The 13,249-nt window shown below is 40.6% G+C and overlaps 2 protein-coding genes across 2 annotated transcripts in view; one reads left to right on the forward strand and one right to left on the reverse strand.

The window, feature by feature from the left end:
* Nucleotides 1-13,249, reverse strand: part of PKD1L3 (polycystin 1 like 3, transient receptor potential channel interacting) — a 35,898-nt gene that overhangs the window by 1,284 nt on the left and 21,365 nt on the right. The window contains exons 25-42 of the mRNA XM_088171791.1: nucleotides 12,987-13,088; nucleotides 12,612-12,790; nucleotides 12,136-12,282; nucleotides 11,438-11,637; nucleotides 11,055-11,281; nucleotides 10,344-10,557; nucleotides 9,201-9,414; nucleotides 8,199-8,418; nucleotides 7,676-7,765; nucleotides 6,831-6,993; nucleotides 5,936-6,121; nucleotides 4,787-5,114; nucleotides 4,555-4,688; nucleotides 3,633-3,760; nucleotides 3,158-3,318; nucleotides 2,261-2,471; nucleotides 1,642-1,743; nucleotides 353-484 (exon numbers count right to left, since the gene is read on the reverse strand). Coding sequence (XP_088027917.1) covers nucleotides 353-484; nucleotides 1,642-1,743; nucleotides 2,261-2,471; nucleotides 3,158-3,318; nucleotides 3,633-3,760; nucleotides 4,555-4,688; nucleotides 4,787-5,114; nucleotides 5,936-6,121; nucleotides 6,831-6,993; nucleotides 7,676-7,765; nucleotides 8,199-8,418; nucleotides 9,201-9,414; nucleotides 10,344-10,557; nucleotides 11,055-11,281; nucleotides 11,438-11,637; nucleotides 12,136-12,282; nucleotides 12,612-12,790; nucleotides 12,987-13,088 — 3,138 coding nt within the window. The remainder of the gene's footprint in view (nucleotides 1-352; nucleotides 485-1,641; nucleotides 1,744-2,260; nucleotides 2,472-3,157; nucleotides 3,319-3,632; nucleotides 3,761-4,554; nucleotides 4,689-4,786; nucleotides 5,115-5,935; nucleotides 6,122-6,830; nucleotides 6,994-7,675; nucleotides 7,766-8,198; nucleotides 8,419-9,200; nucleotides 9,415-10,343; nucleotides 10,558-11,054; nucleotides 11,282-11,437; nucleotides 11,638-12,135; nucleotides 12,283-12,611; nucleotides 12,791-12,986; nucleotides 13,089-13,249) is intronic.
* The window catches only part of BCO1 (beta-carotene oxygenase 1), a 43,380-nt gene continuing 43,152 nt past the window's right edge, over nucleotides 13,022-13,249 (forward strand). Inside the window, exon 1 of the mRNA XM_088172068.1 lies at nucleotides 13,022-13,128. The gene's annotated coding sequence lies outside the window, so the exon portion shown is untranslated. The remainder of the gene's footprint in view (nucleotides 13,129-13,249) is intronic.

Consider the following 13,249-nt stretch of genomic DNA (forward strand, 5'->3'; position numbering starts at 1 on the left):
TAGCAATAGCTTGAATGGGTCAGGAACTCACAGTGAGAGTTTTAAAAGGAGTTGTAAAGCCTCATGTACTTCAGTAGCAGTTTTGGCACTAATTTCAATATAGCCCAGCACAAGCCTAAGAGTTTTTTGATGGATGTAGTATGTGAACAGAAGGCTACAAATCAGATCTGAACAGGGACTCATCTGAACAGGAATGGACAGTGTAAATCTGGAAAACCTGAAGTGTACTTTCTGAGCAAATGTTGCCTTCTTAAGAGTTGGACTGAATTTACACGGTTTTCATCCATGGTTGAATACCTGAGTAAGCACTGAACAAAAAATTTTAAAAGTAGGAGAGCTTAGATGAACAAACCTGGTAATGCTTCTGCTCCTCACTAAAAGCAACCAGAATCACTGAAACGAACAGATTCAATACCACAAATGTCATAAAAATGATGCAGGATCCAATTAAGAAGGAGCCTAAAATTGGATTGTAGTCCAAGACCTGTATAATGCATAAGGTAAGACATAAAAGAAAAAAAGCAAAAAAGCATACATATATGCCTTCATATATACATGCAAGCAGTTAAGACCCCATAAGAAGTCTGTCACCTTAAAAATCCTGTGTCTAATCAATTATGACATATCTATTATACAGATATATAAATTTTCTGCTCCAGTATTGTCCTTTGTTGATATGATATAGTACAAAGACAACAGAATATCATATATATATGTGTGTGAATATGGGCAGTCTTTGGGGGTTTTTAAGTGTTTGCATTTGATTGTAATGGTATGACAGTTTCACAGGAAAGTTGACAAGCCTGGAGATCTGTTTATCCACAGAACAACTGAAGCTTCCTAATGCCTCAGCTTTCAAAATATATTAAATTTCTGTATGTATTTCATTTATTTTACTCTATGCTTTACAAAGAAGCACAGTCAGACTGTCAGAGACACTTAAAAACCAAGCGTTGTGAAAAATCAAAGCACTAATTTTCATACAAGCTACAACATAGGAATATATTTTCATTATTAACATGAGTGGGATGTAGATGTGAAAATGTGCCAAATTACTGATCTTCAAAGCCACCCATATCCTATTGAATCTATGGCCTAAAAACATGCAACAAGGAGGACTTCACAGTCAGAGATGTCCAAGAATTAATCCACACATAATGTTGAAAGGATATTGAAAAATTTGAAAGATCTTACTGAAAAAGTGGTATATAAAGAATAACAAAAAGAATTGACATGAAGTTCGCTTGTGGAAGGCCTTGCCTTTCTTGGGAAGATAGAGAGGGTGTTCAGAACAAACACAGGGCTTTGCTCACATTTCTATCTGTAGCTTTCTAAGGAAATTGCTCAAAACTTTTGTAATCAATTAGCAATATCTCTAGTTGAAATGTGAGCAGGTTTCTTAATGAAAGGTTCATTGTGAGCCTCCTCGTGGTCAAAACAGGACATTAAAGAGGTTTCACTTAATGTCTTTTTCTTGCTCAGAAAAAAGTGTGGCTGCTTTAAAAGGGAGATGTGGAGCTTGCAAAATTACATTAATGTTTAACACTAATTGAAAGTCCTTCTATTTGCTGGGTCAAAGCATATTTGATAGCTGAGATACCAATTGTACAGTTGTAAACTTCTCAAAATTAGATGTGGTACCTCCTCATAGTTGAAGATTCCCAGCTGAAGACTGACCATGGTCTCTGCCGAATCAAAGAGAGTTTTGTAAGAGTAGAGCTTCCAGCCAAATATCAGGTTTGCCTGCAGAAGACAGAAATCATGTCTTGTGTCATGATCAGAGTCCTTGCTGCAAAATATGCTTAGCTTGAAGACTTTTTATACAAGCATGTCTTATATCTGCTCAGCCTGCCACTAGATATGTAAAAAAGGTCATTATTTCCCACTTATAAACTAGCCAAACAGCAAATGGCACTTTCTGAATGCTCCACAATATAAGCTTTAGCCAGAAAATCTTTTTCCTGTTCTTTGTTCTTTGTCACATCTATTACACATGGAGAGTCCTTATTTTTCAGCTCAGTGTTGGTTTTTTCACTAAATTTCAGTTTGCAAAGAACGGACAAATGGGTGTTTTAACTGCTCTTTCAGAAGAGCATACAGAAGACTTGGGCTCCAAGCTGCTAAACTAAGATTTAGACAGGCAGCTTTATTCCATTTTACATGGCAAAGCTATGTTGCTTTTAGCATTCAGAAAAAGTTGATTTAACCCAACAGTACCTGGAAGCAGACTGCACACAAGAGAAAGCACCGTGGTACTCACAGCAATGGAATAAGCGAGGAACATGATTGCAATAACAGTGATGAATCCTGAGATATCACCCCATGCCCTCCTTAGTGTTGAAGTGATCATGTTCAGTTTAGGGTTGAGCCTCAGCAGATGCCACAGTTTCACTGTGGAGAGAAGCACCAGGAATGCAATCAGGTAGCCAAGAACTGCATCAGCTCTCGCTGTTTCACTGAAGCTTATGGAGCTGTTAGGGGGAAAAAAAGAAAATACATAATATACCATGCACACAGAATCCTTTGAAGTGCATAAATGGGTATGCTGGAAAAGCCTGTTACCCTGTGCTGGGGTTTCAGTGGAGAGCTACTGAGTTCCTGCTTGAGTGTTCCCACCTGCTCTTCCTACTGTGTGCACACAAAAAGCTCAGTTGTGCATGGCTAAGATTTTTAAGGAGAGGAGGTCTAGGCTGTAGCCCAAATTCTGCTCATTATCCTGTGATTCTATCGTCTTTCATGTGACCATTTTTAAAAGATGCTATAATTTTCCATTCTGTACTAAATATTCCATTATTCTCCTCTAACCAATGATTTTTTGCATCAAAGAACAAGGCAGATTGTGTGCTTTCTGGGTGGATGTCCTGTAGCAGAAAGTCTTGTAGGTTCACAAGAGGGTGATGCAGACAGGAAAGTAGGAGCCAAAAAAAGGGAACTTGGTGCTCAGGTTTGCTGGATTTTATTAAAGCAGTATCAGAAGAAAATTCTATTGCTGACACAAATCTAAGCCCTGATACACTTACAGGCTTCATGAATGTATAGCCATCTAGGATAGTAATATATAGCACAGTCAAGAGTCTATCTGGGAAGAGGAAAAAATAGATTTATTTCTGTGTAACTAGCAACAACAAAGGATGCACTAAGGAGCATTAGTACTTACTCCTCCTTGTGTTCCTGGTAGTAGCTGATGTCCCGGGTCCCAAGGACTGTCCGTTTCACAAACACTGACAGAGCACTCCAGCTAATCAATATAATGGCCATCTCCAGGAGATTCCACTTGCTATGGAAGTATCTCCATCTCAGACTCTTCAGGAGCTTTCCCTGAGAGGAGTTTTACTCTTTCAGTCTCATGACTCCATATCATACAATGCACCTCTGAACATTAGGACAATGCCCTCCACAATAGAGGGCTCTGCATTAATAAAACTACATCTTGCACTAGTTTCCTATTATCTTTCTCAAAAACAGCATCCAAGCCAAATAAGGTGTTGCATTCCTATTATTTAATACTGACACTGTACCTGATTCCATCTTCCATTGGTGTAGCAGCACCAGCACTACTGAAATCAAGTACAGTCCTAAAGCTTTTGTAAGTGAAATCAAGAGCAGGCAGAAGATAATGCTCTCAGCCTCACCTGTACTGTCATGTAGTACACAATGAAGAGGAAATAAATGACTTCTGCTGCAACCACAAAGATGTGGAGGCTGTTGGTGTAGGGGTAGAGCCGGACACTTTGCAGCTCTGCACTTGTGAAGAAAGCACCTAAAAACAAACAGGGACCACCTCAGGGCTCTTTCTGCTCAAATTCAAACAATTCAGTTCACCAGTGAGATTTCTGCACTTGCTTTCATGTCAACGTGAGGCTGAATCAAACCATTGAACTAAGATTTAGACTTCACTACGTGAGTAACCCTATAAGGGTTTGAAATTTTCCTCAAACAGGAATTTCAGAGAGTCAAGGTTTTTAGAGTGGTAGTGCTTGTCTGCTTGAGTCTTGTGTGATAGAACAATAGTAATCCCAGCAGGACTGAGTTTGAACTGGACTGTAAATGCAGAAGTGATTACATAGAACAGAAGGCTACAAATCAGATCTGAACAGGGACTCATCTGATCAGGAATGGACAGTGCAAATCTGGAAAACCTGAAGTGTACTATACACTTCTAAACATTAGAAGTCATCTGGAACAAAAAAAACAGTTATTTGCATTTTTGTTTTAATATTGTATTGATTAGCTGAAGTGATTAGAAAACCGAATTTTTCTTGTTGATGTTGTCTAAATTCTTGAGATCAAGTTTCAGTACCATGTTTCTTCAGCAGCAGATGACCACAGCATAAGCAAACATAAGATATTCCATTATAGTCTATATTACCGTGGTGCTGCATTTTTCTTAAATGGTTTAGAAAATTTGCATTGATTCTCCCTTGATTAGATTTGTTAAAACACTTGTCTTTCCTGAAGAAAGAACTAGGAAAACACTGCTATTGAGTAAATCTATCTTCTGTAGGTGCATTGCTTGCTGTCTCCAGAAATGTGTAACTTAGGAAAGGCTCTCACCTAAAGCATTGCTTTCAAACATCAGGCTTATAATGCAGAAGAGGTTTACGTTGGCATTGTAGACTGTAAATTCAACAAACACTGCTCTGGTGAAGGTGTCAAGCCAGACGTTGTTGAAAAGGTACTGGAGAATTCTGCCAAAAGAATGTGTAGGCAGTGATCTAATTTATACAGGAATGAGACAGTATCATATGGACAATGCACTGATAATTTACAAGAACACAAGAGGTACCTGGAGGCATTTTTAGGGTCTGTTCCCAGGTGTATCACATATCCCCCTCCACTGTAGATGGCAAATTTACCCCAGCTTGGGTATCCTCTGAGTTTGGACTGACTCTGATACCGCCATGCTGAGCTCAAGTCAGAGGAGTTATCAAAGACTGAGGTATTCCAGTGCTCCCCATAAACTGATGTATCCTCTGTTTGTAGGGAGTATGGAGCATGGCATTCCTCAACTACGTGCTGGAGTCTGGGAGAAATAGGGCAGGTGTCTCCTTTCACTCTTACTTGGCGAATTCGAGCACTACCCACCAGCTTGGAATTGCCATCTGTAATGAATCCTAAAGAGGGGATGGAAAAGAGCAGCACTGACATTATGATAAAATTCATAATATTTCTTCATTTCATTTATGATTCACTGATGCATTTATATTTTGCCATATTTTCTTTTCTGGGAAACACTGTAAGCAAAATAGTCACGCAAATTAAACCCTCATATTGATTTGAACTGAATTCTTAAATAACATTTACAATAACAGAGTTCTGTGTCACCCCCATCTGTATTTTATACAGAAGGAAAGTGAGGCCTGGGGGAAAGTGACTCACCTCGAATCCCATAGAAGTGTAGCTTAATGCAATGTTCATGTGTCTTGTCATGTCCAAAGAACAACTCTGCTAATGTATTTCAATATTTACCCTTAAATGTGAGCTGGAAAATGCGTCATATTTTACTGGCTATGGCTACATAGAAACATGCTGATATTGCATAATTGACCCAAGTCCTGATACAAACAACTCTCCTGAGGAAAAGCTTTGTGGTGCCACCTGTCTGCCATTCTTTTTTTTTTACTATGAAAAGAAAGTTGTGTAAAACTGAAGCCATATCTGAATATCTGGAGTAAGTAATGTAAAATGTGAAAAAATTAGCATTGCAGGGCAGAACTTTTGGGTTATATTAAATGTAAGGAAAATACCAGCGGATGTTTAATTTGAGGTCAAACTGTGGGGTTTTGTTATCCACTGGTATTCATATTGTAAGATTCCTTGCTAGCCTTATACAGTCACAGTCCCTTTCTCCACTCAAATATGCAAGTTAGAGATAAGTATTAAAAATAATGTTTCAGAATCTGGCAAGCTGAAGGGAAACAATGTAACTCTGCACCTTTATATGATCCATAAAGATTTTTGAGTAAAGTAGTGTTCGCCCAGGTGAAAAAATCCTGGTAACTGTAGACATCCTGGAATCCATCTGTAAAGCTGTGCTTAATGTGTTTGTTTAAATAGTAGGAATTGGGATCTCTCTGCCCATAGGCAACCAGCAACAGCATCCATAAAAATCCCAGATATGCTGGAAAAAAAAACAGGAAGAGACAGCGCATGTGAGCTCTGAATTAACAATGCTGCTCAAAATAAATTGCATGAATGATTACTGCTGTCAGCACCTATTAGGCCAAGGAGGTGCTTTGTAGACTCTGAGTGACCAGTGCTAATGAATGCACCCAAGCTGCTCCAATGTGCTGCAGTTTAAGTGCTTCACATTTGGAATATGAGTAGCAGTCAAGAAAATAAGTGGGAAGGCTGACTAGAAGTAGTCATGGCAGCTCCAAATAAAATTAGTAGTCTAACTTTGTTCCAAGTGAAATTGAGGTAATTTTTTTTTTTTGCCATTGATTTTAGAGGAAATAGAACAGGGGCATAAATCATTATCTATAGATACTATCTGCTTTTAGAAAGATGGCCTCCATTTGCTCTTAGATTTCAGCTTCGCTTAATTGCTGACCTCCTCCTTTTATCCTTTCTTTTTTCTTTCTCATGTTTGTGATGTGTTTCTTTACCATGGAACCTTAGTCACACTTTTATCTCCAGCTAACATTCCCACCTCCCTGCAGCTCCAGCTGCCATGGAACCGCCTGTCTCTACATCATAACGGCTGGCAGAAAAATGAAGATATGCCAAAACTTTGTCACCCAAGAGAGCAGTATTTTCACTTATGTAAAATTACTGATGAGTATTAATGAATAAAACAAGATAATCTAGTTGGGTAATATGGGTAATACCCAGGATTTCTCTGATGAGGGCAAATGCTTTCTGCTCCTTCATGCAGCTGATTTTCATTTTCTCCACATCAGCAGCAGGAGGTGGCCGGTAAATATTGCTTCTACTGTCCCTTCTGACCCCAAAGAGAGGGTGTGAATCACCTGTGGGGGAGAGCAGTGAACCCTGGAATTAGTCAATTGATCATCCATGTCCTGCTTTTTGTTTGTTTGGACTTTCTAAGGATGCATTTCTATCTAATGCTTTCCCTCAGGGATACAGAGGATGTGATTTAAACAATTACCATAGCAATTGTAAGGCAAACAGTGGGGAGGGAAGGAGCTCACAAGCACGGTGTGTTGGGTTTAGGACCAGGTGTGGTCCAGGTGTCTCTGTCTAGGCTGAGCATCTCAGAAGGTGGTGTATTCATAGCCTGAGGCTGATCAGGGAGGAAGTTGTAGATCAGATAACTTTGCTGTGCCCTAGGATTCCTGTCTGCTGCTGAAGGCTTTATTTAGATATGATTATGACTGCAGAAGCCACTGTTCAGTTTAGGGAAATAATGCAGATAATTGTGGCTGTGGAAAAGTATGTAACCTGAGAAGGTCCATATTGGGCTTAAAGGATATGGGAAATTTCTTTGTGAGAGGTTTTAGTTATGCTTGTCAGATAAAGAGCTACCAGTCTTCATGAAGGATGCATTTTTTACTGGTCATTTACTTATTTTCACTAAGTTGTGGAATAATTACAGGTTTTGTTGCAAGCCAGTTAAGCTTAGTCACATATTCATTCATAAAGCACTCCAAAAGCTTGGAGAATTCTGCACTTTCTTTAAGAATTTTTAACTTTGCAAGCAGTTACCTGGTGCAGATAAAGGTCCATCAATAGCTGTGTTTTCTTCATCCTCATGTTCCACCTTCTTCAGAACCAGAGCAAAAAAAGCAGCAAATCCCAGCACCTGGAAAAAATCAGCTATAGACTTACCATATTCCCATTTCATTTGGCTTTGACCTGGTTCCCTTTGGATCCAGGCACTGCAGGAAAACAATTGAGCTCTGGGTTTGTTGAACCCATGCAGCTGAAGCCCATAAACAAGAAAACAGTGCACAGTGCTGGGGTTTGTCCAGTTAAACTGATTTTGTGACACATCCTCACTAGTCAGAAACCTCATTAAACCCTGACGAAGCAAGGGAGATGAAACTCCCTTGGAGTTAATGTCAGCAAAAACCAGCAGAATTCTGTAAACCACCTGCCTGCTCTTGTTTTGAGGGCAAAGACTTCCCATTTTATATCCTAAATCCTGTAGCTGTTTAGAGCATGTTACATTGTCTTCCTGCAATGGCACCAGGTGAGTTCATTTTGGCCAATGGTTGTATTTCTGAGGCTCTCACCTTTAAGGGCTGTGTGATGAAAAGACTTTCCAAGAAGGAGATGACCATGGAGATGAGCCACTTGATGGAGTTCTCTTTGCCATAATGGAGTCCATAGAGCATGGTGAAAAACCCAGACACACCACTGGTGGCTGCCACAAGGAACCAAGCAATGAACACAAACCACCAGGGCAGCCCTCTGGGAGAAGAACTTTTCTTGTCATCACTGGACAAGTTGGGAGTGTGGGACCACCTTGAGAGTCAACCAGAAGAGAAAAAAATTGGTCTGGGATGGAACAGGAATCAAAATCGCAGCCATCAGGTTCACTGGGAATAGGCAACATCTCATGATATAAAATCAAAATATTCTTTTAATTAATGCAGTTATACAGGATATATGGATACTGAAAAGTACAGTGAGAAAAAATAATGAGGAAGTGTGCAGAGATCAGCTAAAATCAAAATAAATGTGATGGGCTTATTTACTCCTCAGTTCATGCATAATTGAATCTCCAGTAGAATTATTGACAAAGCTATGAGTGCATTAAAGCTGTGGAATGCATCTCTTGTGATCACCATAATAGTCAAGTGACGTAATTAGTGCAATTGTTTTCAATACTTCCAACCTAATTATCATATTTCACTGAACTATTTTTGTCTGCTTATTAATTTTTCTTTATCCATACATTTTAAGAGACTTCTGTGACTTTGGAGTTGGGTGATTATTCCAGCCCTTTACTATCACATGGCATTGTATTATAACTTTCCACTTTGGAGGCAAAAATGACAAACAGCAATGATCTGTCATTACTGCCTTTGTATGCAGTTCACAGTACATGGAAATTTCTTTGTAGCTCCTGCAGTGGTATAATAGTGAGGCTTATTTTTACAGATGTAATAATAGTTATCTAGCACATGTTAAGCAGTAATTATTTGGGCTCTGTCATCCTATCCAACTCTGAATTCATGACCTGAATTTACTTATAGTGAGAATGAGAACTGGGTTACCCCTCAGTGATGGATGCTGATGAGCAGATTTGGTTCTCTAGGAGGTTCTTCATATGCTGAACCTGACAAACAGCTTGTGTATAACTCTGAGGCATCTGAAATTTATGGGCCCCCAGTAATTCCAGTTCCATCTCCACATGGTGGAGTTGCATGTACAAGCAGCGATAGTAATCACTGTATTTCAGCTGGTCACAAATTCTGTTCTCTGGAGTTGGACTTCTTGTTTTTTCTGCAGGCAAAGAATTATTTATTTACTTAGAAAATAAATAGTCCCAGATTAAAACAATGTTCATACAAAGGGTGGTAGAAATGGAGCTAAAGATCACGAATGTGATGAAGTGAAGATTAACATATGAAGAGACATGTAAAAGTAGCTTTAGTACTAAAGCTTACTGCTCTTCTGCTGGAATGGCCTGGAACTTTTTCCAGAAGGCAACTGAGTTAAACAGCAGTCCTAAAATCTTAATAGACAGGTCAGATCATCTCAACTGTTAGTTTGTTCATGGTTTAGCTGTGTAATTAGTAGCTTGGAAGATTCTCTGCAAAAGCCAAATGTGAGTCTTAATGAAATCAGTGAGATTGTTTACTCATATATTCTTTAACTGAGAGCCAGACTGAAAGGAAAAAGAGCACAAGGCCAAGAAAAAAATAAAAGGGCAGGTCAAATAGTTTGTGAGGCAAATGATATTTGTGAGTCTTTTCATTTGAAGATGCTGATTCAGCTCCCAAGCCAGACTGGTAGCAAACATTTGATTCTACAGCAAAAGAAACAGAGATTTCACAGTTGCCTTCACTTAGTTGGGTGCTCAGTGGAGCAGTGAAAAAACAAGAAGCAATGAGCACATCTTAAAACATGGGAAATTTCTGAACATAAGAAAAAACGTAGATGTTGGACACTGGAGTTGGTTGCTGAGACAATTTGTGGAATATTCATCCTTGGGGATATTCAGCATCTGACTGATTTATTCTTGGGCAATCCCACTGCCCTTGCTCTGAGCAACATGGTGGGATCCAGAGATCCCTTCTAACCTCAGCTATTCTGTGATTCTGTAGTTGCCTTTGAGTGAGAATGTAAGAAGAGCTTGGGTCATCACATCCAGTGCTATCATCATTTTCACTGCAAAGGTTTCAGCAGGCATTTCATAGTGTGTTATTTACCTTGGATATCCATAGCACCCAATGTGACAGTTATAGGGTCATCCTTCTTGCTCTCATCATAAAACCCTTGCTCAGCTCTGTTCTGCTGAAAGATGATGTCCTCAACCAATGACAGGAGTGTGTTGATATTAGTTGATTTTTCAAGGTCTGGCACTGAGATGAGCGATGGAGTCTTCAGGGCTTTAAAAAGTGAGTTGGCAATTCTTCTTATGTCCTAGGAAAGAGCAGCAACACAGCGGTGACTCTGGCTGCAGTGGCTTAAGCTGATGTGATCTGACAGTACCACTGGCTGGGAGCTGCACCAACTGCTAAAATCTCCAGAATGGATAAGAATAGCACATCCTACAGTGCTGGATGTGACAGGCAGATTTCAGTGAGTCCAGCAAGGCAGCTTTTGGGGCTCAAAAGGGCAGCGTGAGGACCTAAGCTGAGGCAGATGTGGTCCATGATACCTGTTATCTTCACTGTCTTGCTTAGTGTTTGTTTTAACTCCTGAACAGAGTGATTTTGTCACACCCAATAACTGCAAGGGCTGGGATGTACAAAGGCAGACCTTAATGAAGGATTGCATTTAGGTGGGCAAATGAATGCTTTGCACCAGTGGTAATTGGCTTTTCTCTTCAGACAGGTTGAAGGGCATCGGAACAGGGAAATCTGTGGAGCCGGTAGTGTGTGGCAGCAGAGGGCAGTGCAGGACTCACTGGGACTTGCCTTTGCCACAGCCTCTGGAGTGAGAGAGGCAGCCTGGGTGGGCCCTGGGGTGGGAGGCAGGCTTGGGGATACTCGGCCATTCTTTCCTGGCTTCTTCTCTCTGCCCTGCTGGGCTGGCCGGGGTCGTATGTTCCTGAAGATCTGGACAATGAGCAGGTTGATGGGGAACATGAGGAGGGAGCTCTCAAAGCCAATCATCACTTCCTGCCATGTGAACTCAATCTTACCTGTCAAGGGCAAACAGAGGAGAGAAGGAAAAATTACCCCAGGCAAAATAAATCATCAAGTCTCTCTCTTGTGAAAAAAAAACATTTATTCGACTCTTGCTCCCAGATTCTGCTGTCTCTCCATTTGCCTGCCCAAGCAATGGTGAGGATTGTTACCCAAATCCATTTTCTGCTCAGCAGGATCCTTTGGCACACCCCAGAACATGATGCTGGTCAGCATGGTGCAGAGGAGCAGTGAGAAGCAACAGGACACACGCTGGGCTCGCGTGAAGGAGCTTCGTGGGGAGCGGCTGAAAACTGAGTACCAGATATGTCCATCCTGGAAACCCTTGGAAGTCTTCATGTAAAACAGATTGCTGGGAAGGAGAAGAGGGAAATCAAATGGATATGTAGAAAGGAGAGGAAAGAACAAAGCCCTAGTTCAGGGTCTCAACCTGTTCATGCTTGTAGGCACCATCAGCAGAAGTAGTAACTAGGAGAAATATCATGGCTTGATTTGCATGGAATGGTCATAGCTACTTATGTCCTTTCTTTTTGGCCACAGCATAGAGGCAAAGTGAATAGTTCCTATTGAAATTGTTAAGAAAATTACACCTAAGAGAAGATGTTTGGGTTTCTGTAGGTTTGTCAGGCTATCCTTTAGCACCAATATTTTCAGTATAGTACTACTATTAGGGTAATGATTAGATTTATGTAACCATCCTCCCTCTCTCCCTTGTTTAGAGCCCTTTAAGGACAGTGGAAAGACCTTCCTTGTTTTCATTTTTTTCTAGGGCTTTGGTCTGCTTTTTTCATGCTTGTTTTTCCAGACTGACTGCTATGAAGAGTAAAATAATCCATTAAATAGGAGGTACCTGAACTGCTTCAGATCCTGTTCTGTTGCTACTGGGAACACTTTATCTAGGATGCATTCTCCAATATCAATGGCTAGCCAAGAGTTACAGAGGAAGTACCATTTCTGATCCCATGCCAGATCATGGACTAATACTCGATTCACATACCTGTTGGAAAAACACACAGGGCACAGTCACATGTCATTGAGTGTAAAATCCAGAGCTGTGGGGGACAAACTCTGGCCTTCAGCTTCTTAGGGTGACTAAATTGTAAGGCACAGGACATAGCCCATCCTGTACTGGACATGGGATATGGAAAGCAGTCCTGGTCCTGCAGTTTAGGCTTTGATTTGGTCTATTCAGCTGCAAAAACAAAAATCTAACACTTCTTCTCTGCAGAAAGGATAATTTTCAAGTGCTAGAAAGGGAAAGCTGCTGTCATTACAAAAAATTATTTGTGGATTTTTACTTCCCAGCATCTCCAGCCCTCCACTTACCAGGACGGACTATCCCCTGAATTATCATGCCACAATCTAATACTCTGCAGTTCCCCAAGAGGGAAGAAGGTACAGAGGAGGAAAACATCCACTCCTCCACGTTCAAAGACTGGTGTATCAGGATCATTTAGATGGTGGGGCTCACTCTCTCCATCCAGTCCATAGAGGGTGAGAGTCACCTGGAAAATAAAAAGGCAAAATGAAGATTTTCATATCTCAATCCTATGTGTGATTTTTTTCTCCTTTCATCAAACCTAAGGGTTTTCTGGCTCAGACAGTGCATTTGAGCTGTCCTGTTTAATAGCCTCAGGTGCTCCTTTATTCATCCAGTTCTCTAAGCAAATAAATTCTCCTCCCACAGGGTGCCACTGATACCTTGGAGGTTGTGGCTGCGCCACGGCGGTGTCCTGTGAAAACTGTCACAAGGTAACGATACTGGGCAAAGGGGTCATTGTCTTCCAGGACTGTGATTTTCACCTGCAGAGCCACACAACACGAGCAGCATGTTAGCTGTCCTGTAAGTACAAATTCCTGAAAGCTGTGAGTAGGAATTTGTGATCTTGTGAATAGTGTTTACTTACCAGTAAACAGACAGTTACAGAGAAAGGAGTAGGATTGGTTAACGACTTCCTGTTAAA

Source organism: Sturnus vulgaris, chromosome 12 (genome assembly GCF_052056855.1).
Source record: "Sturnus vulgaris isolate bStuVul1 chromosome 12, bStuVul1.hap1, whole genome shotgun sequence".
NCBI classification, from domain to species: Eukaryota; Metazoa; Chordata; class Aves; order Passeriformes; family Sturnidae; genus Sturnus; species Sturnus vulgaris.